The following is a 20,644-nucleotide window of genomic DNA, read 5'->3' as shown; positions in this document are numbered from 1 at the left end:
TCGCAAAGATTGGAGACGAATCGTTTGATTCTATCAATACCTTTGTATTTTTGTTAGAGAGCCTCTCATATTTTCTTTGATGTTTCTATCGAAGTGATGATCTAAAATGTGGCTTCATTTAGACCTTGATAAATAATGGTCTTGGCTTTGTTGTCTTTCTTTCTATTAGCTTTGAGAACTTGTTTATGTGTCTCTTGTAGAGAATCTTCTGCTTCTTTGGAGTTTGGTTCATCATAATAATATCCCATTATCTATATACACTCGAGCTAATAAATGCCTTCAGTCTGATACACCAATTATCATAATTGTCTTTAGTCAGCTTCGAGATTAGTGTTGTTGCATTTTATGTAGTCATTTTATTCTTTGAATTACTATATCACCTTAAAGGAGTTGAATTTGACGTAATGGACACTGAGGATGAATCCAGAATGATCAAAATAGTAGGGAATTGATCTAATTCGGTTGAAAATGAGTCACAAATAGGTTGAATCGGTCAAAAAACCAATTTTGGATGTCGATCAGTTAACTGAGGTTGAACCAGAAATATTCCAGGAATATTCTTCAGCATATGGCTTGATGGCTCAGTTAAACGGATTTGGAGGCTTGGCTGATGGCGCGGCTTGGGCGACTCACCTCGGCTCAAATATGGCGTACGTGTACATCATTCGTCTTTTTCCTTTAGGTGTGTGGGCTACTAAGCAGATGTTTCAGGTAGCGCTTATGGATCACCACAAGCTCTGACTGGACTGATATTTGTATCGTTTTGTTCATAATGAAGAATACTACACCGTGGATGTGTTTTCACAACTTTGAAAATTCAAATGTATCTAAAAAATTCCTCAATTTTTTATAAACGAGATTCTGATATCAATTATTGGTGGGAGAGACCATAGGTAGTGGTTTTGAAAAAACTCAGGGAAGATAAAACAATCATAAACAACAAACTTACATGAATTGCAAACTCTCAAATTCTCACCCTCTCTTGCTCTTCAGCCACTGGTCAACTGTACTTGAATTGCCTATAGAGAGTCAACTGCACTTCCAGCAGTAACCATTGTATATTCTATAGCTTATGTATTACACATTTCTGAACTGTGCTGAAATAAATGACACTAACTAGAAGAACATATATTGAAGAATGGATGAGGGGGTCAGAATGTCAGATTGATGCATAACATTCACATAAATCAATCGTGCAAGAGACATTTCAGACCTCAGCTTTTTCTTTCAGATTGGTAAGATGTGAAAATATGTACTCTAATATGCTCCTGATGTGTCCCCGTGTTGAGAAGTACTTAATATCTAAAGAATCTGTAACCAAGTGAAAGGGACTTGAATTGCAGGTTCAGCACAAGGTTCAGCACACAATTATGCATCTTAATGTATGCAAATATGCACATAAAAAGTCATTTTGGATAAATCATCATTTTCGGTGCTTATGAAAAGGATTTATAAATGTATTTATAACACATTCTGCAGTTATTATCTGTCTTTTCCTGCTTATAAGAGGCATTTTCTCATATTTAAGTGTTTTTGACTTTCCAGATTAAGCCAAATCGCATTGTTTGCAGAAAGTGATTTACCACAAATGGGGTTTTAAATGTGCATGAATCATGCTGTTTCTTGGTGCTTTCACTAATGATGGTGACTAAAAGACAGGTCTTATGTCGTATACAAATGCTTTTCAAAGGCTGTTTACTTATAGCACTTTTAAAAAGTTTGCAATTGCAGGATTACAATTTGCAACTTAGTGCAAGGGCCTCCTTCCATAACAACTGCACAAGGCAAAGAAGATGAGCAGCATGACAGTCTTCAGGCTAATCTTCCTTGTGGTGTTTCTTGGATGGCTCGTGGTTTGGATTATGTTGCCAACGAAGTTATACAAAATTACATGGACTCCCAAGCTAAACAGCAAGCTTAATTCAACGTATTTTTCAGGACAAGGTAGGTTTTCGATTATCCATTTTCAATCCAGATAATCATTCTGTTGTTTTCCATTTCATTTCATTCTTCTCATTGATTATTTTTGTACCATTGCTACAGGCACAAATCTACTGCTCCTTTCATTCCCGATGATGTTCATTGCTGCCTTAGGATGCATTTATCTCCATGCTAAGAAGCAGCAGAGAAGTTCATACTCCAAAAGGTTTTCTTTTCTTACTAGTTCACTTCAGTTCTTTCCATTATTTTGATACTAAAGAATGAAACGGACGTTCGATTCTTGGAGTTTACCACATTACTGTACATTATACTGGTTGCAGTGTTGTTACAAGCAATCGTTTGTCCTTCTTAAGACGTCCGGCTCTCGTGATGGCTCCTCTTGGAACTGTTACTGCAATGGAGCTTGCTTTTGTAGCCATGTTTATTGCACTCTTGATCTGGTCTCTTGGAAACTACTTGTATGTCAGTTTTGGTCATCTCCACATACATAAACAAGGGGAGAAAGTGTAAGGCATATCCCTTTCATCTTTTTGTTCATTCCTACTTAGCTGGAATCAATTTTTCATGAAAACCTCTCATTCTTTCATTTTGTAGAAAGTCTTCTTCAAAATTCTTTCACTGAGGTGTTTCTTTTCATCAATTATTGCAGGTGGCAAGCAAAGTTTCGCAGTGTATCGTTGCGACTTGGATATGTTGGAAACATATGCTGGGCTTTTCTCTTCTTTCCTGTAACTCGAGGATCTTCAATTCTGCCTCTTGTTGGACTTACCTCTGAGTCCAGTATCAAGTATCATATCTGGCTTGGTCATCTTTCGATGATTCTTTTTGCTGCACATACTGTAGGTTTCGTCATATACTGGGCAATGACTAATCAAATGGCTGCGGTACTTGAAATTACTATACTAATCTTGTTTAGTTGGGCTTCCTGGTCAATCTTGTGGTCCTTAGCTTTTGTATGGTTATACTTTTTATCCTATAATATCAGATCAAAGGTGTGGTATCCGAGTCGCGTCAACTTTTTGTGTGATTAGAGCTTTATCAACTCTTTTTTCTTGGAAACGAATCTTGTTGTCTTTCTTGTTGGACAGAAGTGCGGGACCTGATGGTGGTCATATTCGTTTTGCACAAAGCTTTCCTTTCTTTTTCATGTTAAAAGTGGCATAGGGAGAAGAGAATTTTACAACCTGTGAGCATCAATTACATCAAAATACATGAAAGAAAAACAAGAAAAAAAAGGCTTATTAGGGCATAGGGCATGTTGTTGCATACACATTGCTGGGGTACATACATGAGAGTTTCATGAACATTTACATTTTATTTTATGATGACATTAGTCCTTTAGCGGGTTTGCAAAGAAAAAAAGAAATTGTTTGAGTGCTCATAAATTCAAGAATCTCTCGACTCACATGCATCAAAGAATGCCACACGTAGAAGTCAGGCATGTAGTGGGTAGCGTCATGAGTTTAGTCATAGCACCTCTTGGCATAAAGTGCTGGGTTCCATTCTCCCTTTGTAAAAGGAACCGAACCCAACACTTCTTATCAGTGTCCAAGACGTGCAACAACGTGGACCAATCAAAGGGTTGTTGCTAACTAAACTTATTTGCTTTGATGTTATTATGCCTGAAGGTCTAGTGATGTCAATGGTGTTTCCTGAATTTGTTGTGTTCTTCACATTGAAAATTTTTGTGGGACCCTTCAGATGCTGGAATGGGGCAAAACCTGGGTATCAAATGTTGCTGGAGAGATTGCAGCTGTACTTGCATTAGCAATGTGGGTGACTAGCTCTTACCGTATTCGGCGTAAAATGTTTGAGGTTTTCTTCTACACCCACCAGCTATACATTCTCTACATAGTCTTCTATGTATTGCATGTTGGTGCTGCCTACTTCTGCATGGTCTTGCCTGGGATCTTCCTCTTCGTCATCGACCGATACATGAGATTCTTACAGTCACAGCGACGGGCTAGATTAGACTCCGCACGTGTCTTACCATGTGGTAGTGTTGAATTGACCTTCTCCAAGAGTCCAGGTTAGAACACATTTTGATCTAGATGCGGCAATCGAAACATTCTATATCAGTATAAAATTAATATTTAATATTCTTGTCCTCAGGGCTGTATTATAATCCAACAAGCATATTATTCCTAAATGTGCCTAGCATTTCGAAACTACAATGGCATCCTTTTACTATAACTTCAAGCTGCAAAATGGATCAAGATAAGCTTAGTGTAGCTGTCAAAAGATTGGGAAATTGGTCCCAAAAGCTTTGCCAAGAAATTTCTTCTTCCGTGGATCGTCTTGAAGTTTCTGTAGAAGGACCATATGGACCTAATTCATCTCATTTTCTAAGGTCAGTTTGCTAGCTGGAAAGGAGTCCTGTGTTTAGAAGACTGTACATGGATTTCTGATATCATGCTCATCAAGTTTGGTTTATCTTTCCACAGGCATGAGCTACTGGTTTTGGTGAGTGGAGGTAGTGGCATCACTCCATTTATCTCCATAATCCGCGAGATCATGTTCGAAAGCACGAAACCGAACTATCAAGTTCCTCGAGTCCTTCTTGTTTGTGCATTCAAGAACTCAGCTGATCTTGCCATGCTAGACCTTCTGCTCCCAATCAATGACACACCTGCAAACATTTCTCAAGTGCAGCTGCAAATTGAAGCCTATATCACCAGGGAGGAAGAGCATCCTATTGCAGATAACCAAAAGCTTCTCCAAACCATTTGGTTTAAGCCAAATCAATTGGACTCGCCGATTTGCGCAGGTCTAGGCCAGAACAATTGGCTATGGCTTGGTGCAATAATTGCATCTTCATTTATCATGTTCCTTCTCATACTAGGCATTGTCACTCGTTACTATATTTACCCCATTGACCACAACACTGAGGAGATATACCATTTTTCCTACTTTGTACTCTGGGACATGTTTTTGCTCTGTGCCTGTATTTTCTTAGCTTCTAGTGCAGTCTTTCTTTTCCGCAAGAAAGAGAATACCATAGAAGGGAAGCAAATTCAGAACCTGGAAGTGCCAACTCCAACACCATCACCGGGTTCATGGTTTCGCAACTCAGATAGAGAGCTCGAAAGCCTTCCTCATCGGTCACTTGTTCAAGCTACCAAGGTGCATTTTTGTGCAAGGCCTGATCTCAAGAGTAAGTAAATGCCACTAAAACATTTCCATCTTCGTATGATCACTTAAATAGCTTGCAATCTTTTTATCCATTTTTCAGCATTTCCTGTGGCATTGCAGGAATTTTGTTCGATTGCAAAGCCTCGGATGTTGGAGTCCTGGCTTGTGGGCCAAGGAAAATGAGGCACGAGGTTGCCAAGATTTGTTCATCTGGCATGGCAGATAACTTGTACTTTGAGTCCATCAGCTTCAACTGGTGATGCTAGTAATATATACACTTCTAAGTAGAATAAAAGTAGGGTTTGGTCAGTACCATCCACAGCTACAGCAAGGACTCTTTCTTTGTGATTATGGACAAATAATTTGCTAGTAATATATATACTTCTAAGTTTTTATTTGAAAATATATTAAATTAATATTTTTTATTTTTAAAAATTTATTTTTGCATCAAATTAATTCAAAAATATTTTTAAAAAATCATAAAACAGGCTCGGAGTAAAGTCGATAAAAGTATGTAATAAAACAAACCATCTTCACGGGGAGCTGAGCACTAAAGTACAAGGGACCTGGAAAATGTAATGTTGTTGAAATGCGTACGCATGCTTGCATTAGATGGTATCCAGCCCATTTGAAGCTGGACTTGATCCTAGCTCATTTCTGGTCCTTTTTCTTTGCCTGCTTTATCAAATCAAGCCCTCTACTTTTTAGATTATATCAAATTAGCCCTAATTCATTTTTAACAAAGCAAGGCGACATTCTCCGTCCATTTATGTCATCACACATGGCATTCATCTAGCCATTTGATTAGTCAAAAAGCTGGATGAGGGTGACTAAATCATCATCTTAAATTGAGAATAAATGGGCTGATTTGATCTAATTTTAATTTGACCAAGTAAAAGAAAAGGTAGAAGGATCTCTCTCTCTCTCTCTCTCTCTCTCTCTCTCTCTCTCTCTCTCTCTCTCTCTCTCTCTCTCTCTCTCTCTCACACACACACACACACACACACACACACACACACACACACACACACACACACACACACACAGAGGAATTTTAACTTTATTGAATAATAATCCCATTTTTCAAATCTCAATTATCCATAAATTTTAGGGATTTATATAAATATATGTTAAAGAATAATCATATTTTAGAATCTCACCTAATAATTTAAGCTTTTGAGTTGAATTGGTTTTTAACATGACATCAAAGTTTTGATGACCAAGTGATCACGAGTTTGAATCTCATCATTCTTATTTATTTGATAAAAATTAAATATAAGGTAATATGAGTCTATATAAGTTTTCAATTCAAAATATTTTTACTTGAAAGAATAAATTAAAAAATAATATAAATCATACATGGATCTCGTCTAATAATTTAAACTTTTAGATTGAATTAATTTTTTGATTATATATATAAGAGCTCGAGATCTCTCTTGAAAAAAAAAAGAGGAACAAATTGCTAATTATGATGTAAACCCTTTATCAATCACTACTTGCCAGTAGTAATTAAGATTCAAATTAACCTTTAATGATCCCAAAATCATTTATCATAAAGAATTGGGGGAAGTTGCCAGTATGAACAGATCCATGTTTTTGCTAATGAATCATCATTCAATAGCTTAATGGTCAATTCTCCTAATTCAAAAGAATATATGAAAAGGCACGCAGTTCCCATTTCGCTAGATATTGACAATATTGTTTGATAAAATATTAACAATCACCTTTTTTGTCTCTAATAATAATTAATGACACCTTAATTACTATTATATCTTCTATTAAGTTCGTCTTAATTAATTATATCATGAAAATCGTGGTTAATGTTAATATAACCATTAAGGTCCGTACCATGAAAATGTTTTTTTTTTTTTTGGAAAAAGAGAAACGATGAAATAAAATTGTGTCATTAATTATATCATGTTGTTGCTAATTTTTATTTTTTACTTGTTAGTAGGGTTTCTTAGCATTCGTTCTCATATGCTATTTTCCTGTTTCTTGGACATGGTAAATATGTTTAGTTTTCATTATAACATGTTACTTTTTTATTATTATTAATTATGGGTGTCCGGGTCAGCTTGTGCGTGCCTTGACTAATTTTACTGACCCTGAAGTTAACGACCATGTAAATCTCCAGTAACCATTATATTAATAATCACAGGACTTGAACTTAAAAACATATAGAAAGCAAACTCCTTGTAATAATTATTTCATGGTTTTGCTGTTTTTATTATGTTCGAGTTATAATAACGGTCAATATAAACTAGAGATAGATATTACAAGAAAAAGAAAGAAATAAAAAAATAAACTCTGAATAAATTTTTATTATTTTTAATATGATTATATATATTATTAAAAAAGTATTAGTAATTAATTACAATTTAAGTGTTATAAGAAGGTTTCGCTCCGACATGAAAATAGTCGTTGTAGTCATCATCGTATCTGAACAGGAGGGAAATGTTTTTCTTTGACCTGCACGGTGCAAGTTAATTAAGTACTGATAATGACAAATTATAAAAATATTTTCTTTCATGGACGAATAACTAATTGACACATGCAAAGAATCCAAAATCTACTTCGAAGATAATATCGTTGTTGCTTGAGATACCATTTAGACGGTCCTAAATCAATAAAAATTAAATAAAATTGGATTGAGCAAGTGCTGGCATCGATTAAAATTAGAGGATGTTAATTAATTTTTAATTAATGCCTTCAAGAGAATGATTAGATGAAGATATATACCTAAGGTTGACGCCTTGTTGGAGGCATGATTTAAGACACCAAATCTTTTTTTGAATGTACAGATTCTCGACAAAGAATTTCCTGTGAGTATATCAGGATTAATTCATGAGTTTTATAGATCCAAGCTCGATGGCTCCATAGAATTATTTATATTTAGCAAGAGATGAACTTGGGATCTTGCAGACTGTCAATTTCCAGGTCTTTAAGATAACAAAAGTTGGTGGAGGTCTAGCTGTTTTGTACCAAGTTCTTTAAACATTCGATAAAAAAAAAATTCGACAGTTTCTTTGAAGATTTGCAAATAATTAATGGAAATATATCAGTATGATTATAATATAGACTCGTCAATGTTGATGCATAATTAATATAGCTGTAAAAGAATTACTTAATTATTCCTAAAACCAAGAGAAAAATCAATATTTCGCAAATCAAATACTTTCTTTTTTTATATTTTTGTTTGTTTCAGAATAATCGTTTTTTGGTAAAAAAAAACCCAACTCGTATATTTTTCTAAAATATATATTAAAGCTCATTAATTATCAGGGACATATAATTAATTTCTTAATATATATATATATATATATATATATATGCTTTCCAAAAAAGGGATTTAATCATAAATGCAAAAAGAATTGGACGAAATCTTGGATATGTCAAGTGAGAAAAGAAAATGAAACAAACAAATGATTGCAGGCCAAGCAGCTGGTCTTGCTTATGACCACTGCTTTGTAAAAAACAAAACAACAATGGTGGCCAAAAGTGATCATACTTGAGCACCTCTTGCCTTATCTCCCAGATAAGTCAACTTTTTTGGTCACGGATCCCAATACTTTTCACCCTTTTTTTTATTCTATAATTGACACATAATTCGTCTTGCAAAACCCTCTTCATCCATGTAGCATTTACTGTATCTATACGTAAAGCAAAATAATTTTCTTGTACAGGTCACTTAAATATATATATATATATATATATATATATATATATATATAGTTATTGAAAGATTTGGACCGTCAAACTCATATGAGCAAGAACTAATTTAGTAAAATACATGAATAAGGATTTTGTTTACAAAGAAAATTAATTGAATTTGATCATTGGGTTGTATGTCTCTTGAGACATGCATGAACAATGACTTTTCACTAGTAGCTAGTTAGTTTACATCAAAAAGATTTCAAATAAAATATAGTAATTACTGTTCTTTAATCTGTCTTTCTCTCTCTCTCTCTCTGTATATATATATATATATATATATATATATATATATATATATATATATATATGTATGTATGATAGGGTGGAGTTAACTGTAAACTCATAAAGGCCAGACGTGTAGTGCTACAAGATAGAGAGCAAGAGATGGGTTCTGGACCTTCTGGTGCAGCAATGAAGCTGGTTGCAGCGGTGATGACCTTTTTGTCAATGGTGGTTTTTCTGGGATACATGATGATTTGGTCTATGAAGTCTACTAATACCTTTTACTTGCATTGGTGGCCTGATGTTCTGAAAAAAACAAGTTCCACTTATCTTGGAGAACAAGGTATGTTATGCCAGGTTTTTTAGTTTTCTTATTGTAAGAAAAGGAGAGGAATTTTATGCTCATGTTGTGTTGTTGCTGTTTCTGTGATATATAGGCACAACCACACTGATTTATGCATTTCCTATCCTCTTCATTGCTACCATTGGCTCCTTGTACCTTCATCTGGAGAAGAAGTATGATCATGATCATAGCACCAGGTAAATAATTATATACAAAGTTGAGTATCGTTGATTGTGGAAAAGCTTATATGAAGGGAAAGGCTAATAGGTATCCTTGGAGCACTTAAAATTCGTTGGAGGAGCTTGTAGAGCCTGTTTGTAAGTATGGTAAAAATTATATTTTAAAGTTTTTTTTTTTTTTTGCTAGAAAATGTAATAAAACAATATTTTTTTAATTTTTTAAAATTTATTTTTGATATCAGTACATCAAAATAATCCAAAAACACTAAAATTAATTTTAAACAATAAAAAATCAAATTTTGAGCAAACAAGCACACAAATGTAGTCCAATGATAGGTTTCTCGCCGGAGATTATGAGTATGAACATTAGAAGTATGAACTTCTCAAACCAAAATGAGGTCCCTAGTTGATTCCAAAGTTTTTTTCTCGAGGAAATACATGCATGACGGAGTTGATTCCAAAGTTTTTTTCTCGAGGAAATACATGCATGCATGACGGAGAAATAAGTGTGACATTAATATAAGATGCATGATGGTATATATTAATAAATAATCAATGTTTAAGGAAGATAAATTATTGACCAATGAATCAATGTTTTTCTTGAAATATCAGGTTCATTTCTCGGATTATCTTGTTGAAACGGCCGGTGATAACGAAAGGTCCACTGGGGATTGTTTCTTGGACAGAGCTAACATTTCTGGCCATGTTTGTTGCATTGCTGGTTTGGTCCATGTATTCTTATACGCATAATATGTTTGCATTTGCTGCCCTGGAAGCTGCTCAAGAAAAATTTCAAGCGTAAGCCTAGCCTTATCTCCTTCTCAGCTTAATCTCAGAGCAAAAGGATTGATTGGTGTTTAAAGGGTTATTGATTTATGGAGCTTTTTGGCAGGTGGGAAGTTAAGTTGCGAAGTGCAGCTCTAGGTCTAGGGCTTGCAGGGAACACCTGCCTGGCCTTTCTCTTCTTTCCAGTGACTAGAGGGTCTTCAATTTTGCAGTTTGTTGGCCTGACCTCAGAGGCAAGCATCAAGTACCATATATGGCTAGGGAATATTACTATGGTCATCTTCACAGCTCATGGTCTAAGCTACATCACTTATTGGTCCCATACACATCAAATTTCACAGGTAATGTTCTATGGAATCTGCTAACTTTAGTCACTGTGTGTTGGTTTAGTGCTAGCTACTGAAGCTATGGGCCATGTCTGTGCTGAATGTGGCAGATGCTCAAATGGGACAAGTTCGTGGTTGCCAATGTGGCTGGAGAAATAGCTTTGCTTGCTGGATTGGTGATGTGGGCGACCAGTTTGGGACGCATAAGGCGAAAGCTTTTCGAGCTCTTCTACTATAGTCATCATCTCTACATTGTCTTTGTTATCTTCTATGTTTTCCATGTTGGTTTTGCTGAATCTTGCCTCATTCTTCCTGGTTTCTACCTCTTCTTGATCGATCGATATTTGAGATCCTTACAATCTCAGCAAAAAGTTCGCTCTGTCGCAGCACGCATTTTACCTTGCGAAACAGTAGAGTTGAACTTCTCCAAGAGTTCAGGTGAACTCAAGATTTTGTAACTAGATGTTACTGAAAGGTTTTGCAATCAAATTTTCCACTCTCGAGATATGTTTTTGACACTCTTTTGTTCATTGTTGTGCCAGGGTTGAGCTATGCACCAACAAGCATTGCGTTTATAAATGTGCCTAGCATTTCCAGGATACAATGGCATCCCTTTACTGTTACCTCCAACAGCAATATGGATTCTGATAAGCTAAGTATTGTCATCAAACGCGAAGGAAGTTGGTCTCATAAGTTGTATCAGATTTTGTCCTCCCCTTCTCCTACTAACCGACTTGAGGTCGCCATCGAAGGACCCTATGGACCTCCTTCAACCAATTTTACGAGGTAAACAAATGTTAGCAGAATCTGTATATCAAGATTTAAATTTTTGTGGCAGCTAAACTAACATAGAGAAATTGTCCCAGGTATGAGAGGCTAGTACTGGTGAGTGGTGGAAGCGGCATAACTCCTTTCATCTCCATCATCCGCGAGATCATCTTTAAATCCAGCACAACAAGCAGCAAGACTCCAAGGATTCACCTCATATGTGCTTTCAAGAAATATGTCGATCTCACCATGCTTGACCTTCTTCTCCCAGTTTCTGGCACCACTCTTGACCTATCTCGGTTACATCTACAAATTGAAGCCTACATAACCCGAGAGACAGAGTCAAAAACAGAGAGCCAGAATTCTATCAGAACAATATTGTTCAGGCCTAATCCATCAGATAGACCAGTTTCTGCAGTGTTAGGACCTGACAGCTGGCTGTGGCTCGGGGCGATAATCTCATCTTCTTTCATCATTTTCCTTATCTTGATTGGCCTTCTCACACGATTCTACATATACCCAATCGACCACAATACCAACATGAAGTATCCTGTCCCAGCAAGTTCAGCTTTCAACATGTTATTTGTGTGTATAGCCATAACAATAGCTGCCTCTGCAGCTTTTCTGTGGAACAAAAGAGAGAATGCTAAGGAAACAAGCCAGATTCGAACCACGGATATGTCAACACCGGCACTATCACCCACTTCATTGGTGTACGAAACAGAACTGGAAAGCCTTCCTCACCAATCTCTTCGCCAAGCCACCACAGTGCATCTAGGTCAAAGGCCAAATCTGAAAAGTATGCAATACTTTCCTCCCATGAGTGAATTTATAAACTTCTTACGTACTGACTTGTTTATATGTAAATCTCATTTCCTTTCGATATAAATTTTTGGATTCTTGATTCTTGCAGAAATATTATCAGAGTACAAGGAAGAAAAGGTAGGAGTTTATGTTAGCGGGCCAAGGACGATGAGGCAAGAAGTGGCAGCAATTTGTTCATCTTTTTCAGCAGATAATCTTCATTTTGAGTCTATCAGCTTCAGCTGGTGATTTAGAACAAGACATGTTAGAATGTAGCAGTTTGGTTCGAAAAATTTGTAAATTCCAGAAGTCCTTTGAGTGTTCATTGCAGTCCTCAACATCTCTACTTGCATTAGTTTTATAAAAGCGACGAGTACAAGCATGGTTATAATACTCCGGCCATGACGCGACCAAAGACTCAGGTTACCGGTTACGCAGTATAGCATGTTTAGGAGAGATAGTTGTTGAAAATTTTTTTTGTTTTGAAATATATTAAAATAATATTTATTTTATTATTTAAAAATTTATTTTTTATATTAGTATATTAAACGATCCAAAAAGATGTAAAAAAATCAAAATTGAATGAGAAATAAGTTCAATCATAGCCTTCAAACAAGATCTTAATCTAAAACAATATTTTTCCAAGATTTTTAAACAAAGATATATATTGAAATAAAAATATTATAGAAAAAAAAATCAAATTGAATCTCACTCATTTTTTTACCAAGTCAATTAGATTATAAATTGACATATCAATTAACTAAGTTTGACCGGTTTACTTTATACTTGATTCTACTTTAAAGTTTAAACTAGACCCGAGCTAAGCCGACAATTAACTCACTATGTTGGGTTTTATAACAAGTAGTACAAGTTTTGATCATTATGGTTCGTTCTAAATTTAAAAATCAAATTTAAAATAAGAATATAATTATCATTTCATTTTCAAATTGAATTTCACATTCTAATTTTTTTTGAGATATAATAATAGCAAGATGAAGGGCATTGAAAAGAAAACAAACATGAATTTTCATTTCATTTTGAATTCTTAAAAGAATCAAGCATGTATATGAGGCCATGACTCAGCTTAGCTCAGAAACTGCTGAAGCAAAAACAACATAAACTTTGTTGACAGAAAAAATATGTTTATTTATTAAAAATCAAAATGAATTTTTTCAATCAAAAAAATATTATATCAAAATTACAACTATTTTTCATTAAAAAATTATAGTACTTTTTAATATTTTATATTTGTGATCGTAAAATATTTATTTTATTTTATTTAAATTAAAAATTACAATAGAAAATTTTTATTGTTAACCAAAAACAAAATCTTTACATTATAAAAATTATAAAAATTAAATTTATGGCACTAATTAAATATGAATATATAAAAAATAATTTTAATATTTTATATTGGTGAAAGAGTATATTTATATATAAAAAAATGTTTTACTCATGCTTTTTAATTTGAAAAATAATGAAAATAATTGTGAATAACATCTTAAAATATTGCATGTGAACAGGAAATTTTAATTTATTACTCTACTTTTTAGAGAATTACTAGTTATAGAGAATTACTAGTTATAAAACTCGACTTGATCTAGTTAATCGTCTAATAACCAACCGAGACCCAGAGTATGGCCTGAATTGAGTTCCACTTTGAACCGACTTTATTCATCAGAACATTGTTGTGATGAAAAAAAATGATAATAAAATAGGCGAACCCACCAACCTACAAGTCGGCCAGTGACCTGAAGTTTTGTAACTGGTATTTATCTTTACAGCAAGTCTATGCTTCTTCTTGGATGTTGATCACAAATTTGAAAGAAGAAGATGAGCATCAACTTGGCTCTCCAGAAACACACAAGAATAAACGGAAGGAAAAGGAAAACACAAGGAGGAGCATATGCAGAATTTCAAAGCCAAGTTGTCTTTCTATGACTTTGAATTCAAGTTATTTGAATCAGACCAAGACAATCAAACATTGCGGCCTGTCATTTTCCACGACAGATGCGCCTCTAATCCAGTTGTTTCCCTCTGGCAAAAGCAAGAAACAGTGGACTTGTCTAGAGCTTAAATCCCCACCACCATTAAAAGCAAGAAAAAAGAAAGGGATTTGAGCTTCCTTTTCCTACTAGCCTTGTATACATACAATAATCGGTAGCAGAAGATGGCCAGTGGCATGGTAAGAGGAAGACAAAAAAGATTGTAGATAATCAGCAAAGGAAAACTAAAAACCACTTCTGATTTTCCGTTGATCATTATACCCTTAATGACCTCAAAACCGAGCTTACAAATAGCCAGAGTTGGCTTATGGATAGGTAAAAGGTGGGAAAATAAACATCATGGAAAGGAAAAAAGATATGTAAGATATGCAAAATCTAACTCCTATGAAAGGGGGAAAAAATAAATGACTTGAGAAGCAGATCTTGCCAAGGAAAATCACACAAGCACCACCAGCAAGAAAAAAACGATGGAATTGAGATGCTTCCTGCCCAAAACTTAAATGTTTGAACGATAAAAACAAAAGGGGGAAAAGGAACTATCTATCAGCAGATTAACCTAAGGCGAAGGCTCTACTCTTCTGGGTGATCTCTCAAATAAACTACTCTTCACCATCCCTCCTATGCGCCCCTCCAGGCCTTCTGTCAGTTATTCTATTTCCTTCATCACAGTTAGGAGTATCATTATTAGCCACCAATGAATCTTCTGCATTAAACCGGAACCGCCGCAGACTATCTGTATCATATTGTCTAACTCGCTGAGCCATATCATATCTGTTATGCTTTCTCCTGTCATCATCACTGCCATCAAATTCACCTCCCCTGCTGGCACTCCCCATATCGTTAAATTTTCTGGATCGCATCATCGGTCTGAACTGATCCTCTGAATCCAATCTCCGGATGGTACGCACCGAATCAAATCGTTGATTTGGACGGAACATATTCACAGGTGATTTTCTTCCCCGGAAACTATCTAAACCACCATTTCGATCATCAAACCATCTGGGGTTATGCTGTGTAAAGTGATTTCTTCTTGTGGGTATAAAATCCCCTTCAAAATCAGCTGGAAAACGCTTCTGAAATGGCAACCTCACTCTATCCATCCTAGCATCGGTCCTAAAATCTGGAGACCTACTACGAAGTCTTGAAACCTCATTTCTGACCCTTGGTAAATATGAAGATGGAGAGCGACTTCTGGATCTTGACCGAGATTTCTTATGAGTGAAGGGATGGCGAGGTTGTCCTCTGCATAGGGGAGAAATGCTTCTCTCTCTCCTAAGCATCCGTGGTGCAAAGCGATTAGAATATTCAATCTTGTCCTCTGGCATTGGCCTGTGGTATTCCTCTCTCAAGCCTCCTCTTGCAACCTCTCGTGGAAATCTTCTAAATCCACTCCTGATTGGACTACCATCTCTCACAGGTAATGCTCCTGTATGCACACGGTATGAATCATCTCTGCTGGTAGGTGATCTCCTCCTGACAATCCGTTCATATGCACCAGTGGAAGAAGGATTAACAAATCGCCTGCGAGCACGATTGTCAGATCCTGCAAAACCTACTCCTTCAGAATCGGTATGGTCTGAAGATATTATATATCTGCGGCTATCAAATCCACCTCTTGTTCTAGTATGTCCAGAAGTGTAATTGCCACGATAATTAGATAAATATCGCCGCTCTGAGTCACAGTAGCCTGTTGCATGGTTGACAAAGCGATGGCCTCCAGGACTTCTGCCACGCATTTGAGGAACAGCCCTGTCCCTTCCCATGAATTTATGGGAGCCTGCATCCCTTTCATCTCGAGGATATAAATTATAAATATTCCCGGCTCTGAAATATGAGAACAAGTGCAAATTAGCAACTAAAACATTGCAATTTCCGAAGAAAAAAATTAAAAGAAATAGAACTGATAATATGTAATTTACCTGCTCCTAAGTGTAGGATCCTTCCTAAATATGGAACTGGACTCCTCAATGCTTGACAGGAAATCTCTATTTGATGTCCTTGATCCAACAACCCCAGACAGGAAATCCTTGTCAGTAGTGACATCAGAAGTTCTTGTCTTTGGACTAACTGAGTCATCTCTCAGAGAATCCCCCATCCCATGTTCAATTTTTCGACTAGCATCATCAGATCCTGAACTGGAACCTCTCTCAACTTTCATTTCTTTCTCATTATCCATGCCACAAAGTCTTTCTTCATCACATTCAGACCCATAGTCAACATGCTCGACTTCCCCATCCTCTCCATTTTCATCCCAGTAGAAGCGTGCATCAGATTCCCTCAACTCCCCATCCTCAAACTGAGAATCATAACCAGCCTGAAGTTCTAAATCATTTTCAGTGCCAACTATGACCTTATCAGCTTGATAAACATCTGATTCAAAACTATCTTCCAGATCTTCCATATTGACATTAGCTGAAACACTTGTAAGACCATTACCATGTGCTCCACATGCATCTCCGGGAGTAACAGTTGAATCTGCAGAAGACTTCTGCATCAGTTCCTCAGACCCAGCTTGCACCGGAGAATGAACTTCAGCTTTATTGGCGGCAGAAGCTTCATTGGCTCCTCTAGCATCCACTTCAATTACAGGTTGGCCTTTCTCAGCAGACGGACTGGATGCAAAAATATCTCCACTATTAGGCAAACAATGGCAGCCACCTGATTCTTCTTCGCAACTTCCAGCTTCAATTCCAAGCCAAGCAGGTCCTATTGGTGGGAAGTTTTCCAAGCTACTCGTATTTTGAATTGACTTCCCATCTTCATGTGTACATGATGCTATCTGAGAATTCTCTCCATTATCATTTGAAATTGAGAGGTCAATCTCGCAAGTAACTCTCTCTAAGTTTGGTAGATGGTGTGAAGAAATGTTAATCGACTCAACTTGCATGCATTCCGTACGCAAAGCTTTTCCCATTTGGTCATCTGATGAACATGTTTCTGAACACTGCTTGAGGGTAAGGCTAGGAAGTGTATTGCATGGTGGATGATCTAGGGATTCTTCCCCCTCAACAATCTGACAGGAAGATTTTGCAATGGCAACATCACATATGGAGGGTTCCAGAGCATTACCAGTTGGAGATGGAAAGAGCTCTTCATGATTTCCATCATGGAGAGAACATGCTTCAGATGGATGTTCCTCTCTATTTGATTCACAAGTCCCAAGAGACAAGCCTATCAAATCAACAGGTGTATTATCCCGATGTAAATCAGATGAAACCACTCTATCAGGAGGGATGTGTTGTTCTAAGGCTTCAGGTTTAGCCTTGCAAATCTGTAAATCATTTTCACTTGGATCAAAGCTCAAAGTATCACAAGGTTGCTCCCAGGCAACATTCAAGTCCAAATTCAACATTTCATCCCGTGACAATAGAGATCTTTCTCCTGTTCCGCCTTCCTCGGTTCCAGCAGATGTATGCAACACTGTAACTTCATTATTTTGAAGAGATAAAGCCTCTGTTTTATCTTCATGTGCCATATCTTTTGGGGATGCAGCAGTTTCTTTGATCGGAACTGCAGAGGAAGATGAGCCCACTCCTTCTCGTGTTGATTCTTCCATTATTGAACTTTCTTCAACACAAGGCAACACTGTAACTTCATTATTTTGAAGAGAGAAAGCCTCTGTTTTATCTTCATGTGCCATATCTTTTGGGGATGCAGCAGTTTCTTTGATCGGAACTGCAGAGGAAGATGAGCTCACTCCTTCTCGTGTTGATTCTTCCATTATTGAACTTTCTTCAACACAAGGCAACACTGTAACTTCATTATTTTGAAGAGAGAAAGCCTCTGTTTTATCTTCATGTGCCATATCTTTTGGGGATGCAGCAGTTTCTTTGATCGGAACTGCAGAGGAAGATGAGCCCACCCCTTCTCGTGTTGATTCTTCCATTATTGAACTTTCTTCAACACAAGCAGCATCATTAATCATACTGTTGTCGCAAGCAACAGCAGCAAGTATCTCGATACCTGAGAAGTCGTCACTGTAATCAAACTTATAATTAAACTCTGAAGTCTTCAGACTGAGCTTAGTTGGAACAGTCACATCAGTTGCTCTACGTCGTCGTTTTCCACTTGAATTAGGTAGAACCACTTCAAGGTGTGGAGATGTGGTATGAGAAGGTTTTGAAGGACCCTGGGCTGTGAATCTTCTTTTTTTAATGGGTACATGCTCAATTTTCTCATTTTTTCCACTGAAGCGACGTCCAAGAACAGCCACACCATGCTGCAACAGAGACAAGCTAATGTTAAAATCCTCACATAGCATGGAGGTGCTAATCACGATCAAGAACAATGAAACGCAAGATCAAAGATCAAAGAAGAAAGTAGTGTAAAGTTAACCTTCTCGGTATCTGAAACTGTCATATCATCCGCATTTCTGGCACTCTCATCTGATAGCTTTGTCTCAACAGTAAAGCTTCTCACAACTGGTTTACGCCTGGAGGCACTCCGGTAGCCTTTTGTAACTGTCTTCCAGGTCAAATCAGGATTTATAAAATTAGTAAGTTCTAGACCTACTGCACTCATCATGCTCCCAGATCCACTAATTCCTTGCCCATCAACTGATGGCCCGCCACTCAAAGTCTTGCAGGACGCTGTTGCTCCTTGCTTTCTACCGACCACAGGAGTGGTACAGGATTTAGTCTGAAAAAATAAATACAAATCTGTCAGTTAAATAAAGACTAATATGAATCTCACACAGAGACCCCTACCAAATCTGTAAAAATCTAGCCACAAATAACACATAATTATCAATTTACAATGACAAATCACTTCTTTTTCATAATTAGTGTTCTTCTTGCATTAACACCATCCATGTAACAATCAAAACTTCATACAAATGTGGAAACATTAGAAAATCCCAGAACTTACTTTGACTCCCCCAATCTTGACAGAAGAAATTTCCTCGGATCTAAACCTCTAACGTGCTGCTGCCGTTCCTACCTGCAAAACAAGGGAAATAACATCAGCAACTCAACCAAAATGGATTTCTACACGAATCAGAGCAGCATCAGAACAGCTATTTCAGCACATTGTCATATAGTTCAGAGCTGATAACAAGATCTTCAAGGAGATTATGTTAAACATAATTGAAGGACTGCAAAGACTCCCTCGGCTCAGATTCTATATAGCTTTGCTGCAGGTCTTCTTTGTATGTCATTAACAGAACATGAGACGTAGTAGAGATAGAGTTCATCACTATTGTTTCTAAAACCTAAGGCCACCAACTTGCAAATAAATAGTTGTTTGAACAACAAAACAAGACAGCAAATCTAGTTGCTAGAGACACTAATTGTGTCTGGTCCAAAGATCATCCAGAACACCAATTAAAGAAGAAGCCATCTTCTAATCTCAATCAAAAGCAGAGAAGAAAACCCATATATTCACTGCCTGCGATGGATGGATTTGCTCAAAAACAAGTAGATGGTAAGCAGATGGGTATTCAGAAATTACAGATCCGAGACAACAAATCAACAGGAACAGAAGAACCCATCCCCGAAAAAAGAAGCAGATTCCAAATCTCACTGCAACAAAGAAAACCCTAACTTCAAAAATCTTGCTCTGCAGAGAGTGGATCTGACTTCTCCTCCTGATCTAAGCTTTTCGTCTTCTCTTCTCGTCGACACACAAAAACCATAGAAATCTATATCTCCAGTAATTCCAAGAAAACAAACAAATCGTATAAACTAATCAAAATAATACCTTTTTTGTCTTATAGATATTGTTTTTCTATTCCTTTAATAATATTCACAATCGCCGCCGCCTCCTCCTCCAGTCTTTGAAGCTAATGATAATATTATCAACAGAACATAGAAGACAGTCCGATCAGAAAGGTCTTCAGAAATATTCAATTCTTCGAGTATTTTAAGTAACCTTCGCCGGATTCCGATCGACGAAACTCCGATGAGTAGAGAATTTTTTAGAGATATTTCTGTCTAGGAAGGAAGGAAGAGAGCCAATGTCTTGCTTTAAAGAACAAACTTTAGATCAACGCCACGAAAGCCCTATCTCTATCTTTGCCCCTTTTTTATTCTCCACCTTATACCCAAACCGCCCTTGTTTGTTCTCACCAAATGACCATAATACCCTCCTTCCTGATTGTCTGCTGTTGACTATTAATGCTTTTGAGGGTGCGTGGTTTCTTGGGAATTCGAGGATATATTGTATTTAGTGGGGGAAATAAAAGAGAGATTTGAATGATTTATTTGTCTGTTTTCCTATTTTAATTAGTATTATTTTCATAAATTTACTTTCAAAATTTAAATTTATTTATTTTTATTTTTATTTTTTTTTGCCCTTTACTGTGTCTTAGACTTGATGCTCGGAGATGAGATGTACAAGCAAAGTATTTATGCAAAAAGTCAAAGAGTCAAATAGTGTGCAAGGGGACAAAGGGCCTATTTTAGCCTTGGGTTTTGGTGACAAGCA

At 36.5% G+C, this 20,644-nt stretch overlaps 3 protein-coding genes across 4 annotated transcripts; 2 read left to right on the top strand and 1 right to left on the bottom strand.

Annotated features, from left to right (window-relative positions):
- The first annotated feature begins 1,706 nt into the window (after positions 1-1,706).
- LOC7487425 (ferric reduction oxidase 4) lies at positions 1,707-5,476 on the top strand. Of its 2 annotated transcripts, none has more exons than XM_024598595.2 (8): positions 1,707-1,944; positions 2,044-2,146; positions 2,262-2,447; positions 2,591-2,780; positions 3,643-3,970; positions 4,054-4,291; positions 4,386-5,095; positions 5,194-5,476. In XM_024598595.2, exons 1-8 carry the CDS (start codon positions 1,794-1,796, stop codon positions 5,331-5,333), a joined length of 2,046 nt encoding a protein of 681 aa, XP_024454363.2. In that variant the 5' UTR covers positions 1,707-1,793; the 3' UTR covers positions 5,334-5,476. The 2 variants fall into 2 exon arrangements, with proteins under 2 accessions (XP_024454363.2, XP_024454361.2); XM_024598593.2 differs by having other exon boundaries at positions 1,708-1,944; positions 2,591-2,825.
- Positions 5,477-9,090: 3,614 nt separating this feature from the next.
- Positions 9,091-12,606, top strand: LOC7487426 (ferric reduction oxidase 2). The gene is made up of 8 exons (XM_002305210.3): positions 9,091-9,352; positions 9,447-9,549; positions 10,144-10,329; positions 10,424-10,658; positions 10,754-11,081; positions 11,186-11,429; positions 11,510-12,210; positions 12,325-12,606. The coding sequence occupies exons 1-8, from the start codon at positions 9,172-9,174 to the stop codon at positions 12,462-12,464; spliced, it is 2,118 nt and encodes a 705-aa protein (XP_002305246.1). The 5' UTR covers positions 9,091-9,171; the 3' UTR covers positions 12,465-12,606.
- Positions 12,607-14,428: 1,822 nt separating this feature from the next.
- LOC7493595 (uncharacterized) lies at positions 14,429-20,212 on the bottom strand. The gene is made up of 5 exons (XM_002305877.4): positions 19,919-20,212; positions 19,088-19,159; positions 18,557-18,859; positions 16,141-18,440; positions 14,429-16,045 (listed from the first exon to the last, which is right to left on the bottom strand). The coding sequence occupies exons 3-5, from the start codon at positions 18,743-18,745 to the stop codon at positions 14,821-14,823; spliced, it is 3,714 nt and encodes a 1,237-aa protein (XP_002305913.4). The 5' UTR covers positions 18,746-18,859; positions 19,088-19,159; positions 19,919-20,212; the 3' UTR covers positions 14,429-14,820.
- Between the last annotated feature and the right edge of the window lie 432 nt (positions 20,213-20,644).

This window comes from Populus trichocarpa, chromosome 4 (assembly GCF_000002775.5).
Source record: "Populus trichocarpa isolate Nisqually-1 chromosome 4, P.trichocarpa_v4.1, whole genome shotgun sequence".
NCBI classification, from domain to species: domain Eukaryota; kingdom Viridiplantae; phylum Streptophyta; class Magnoliopsida; order Malpighiales; family Salicaceae; genus Populus; species Populus trichocarpa.
The sequence above is the reverse complement of the archived record's forward strand: the minus strand, read 5'-3'. Positions and strand labels throughout refer to the sequence as shown.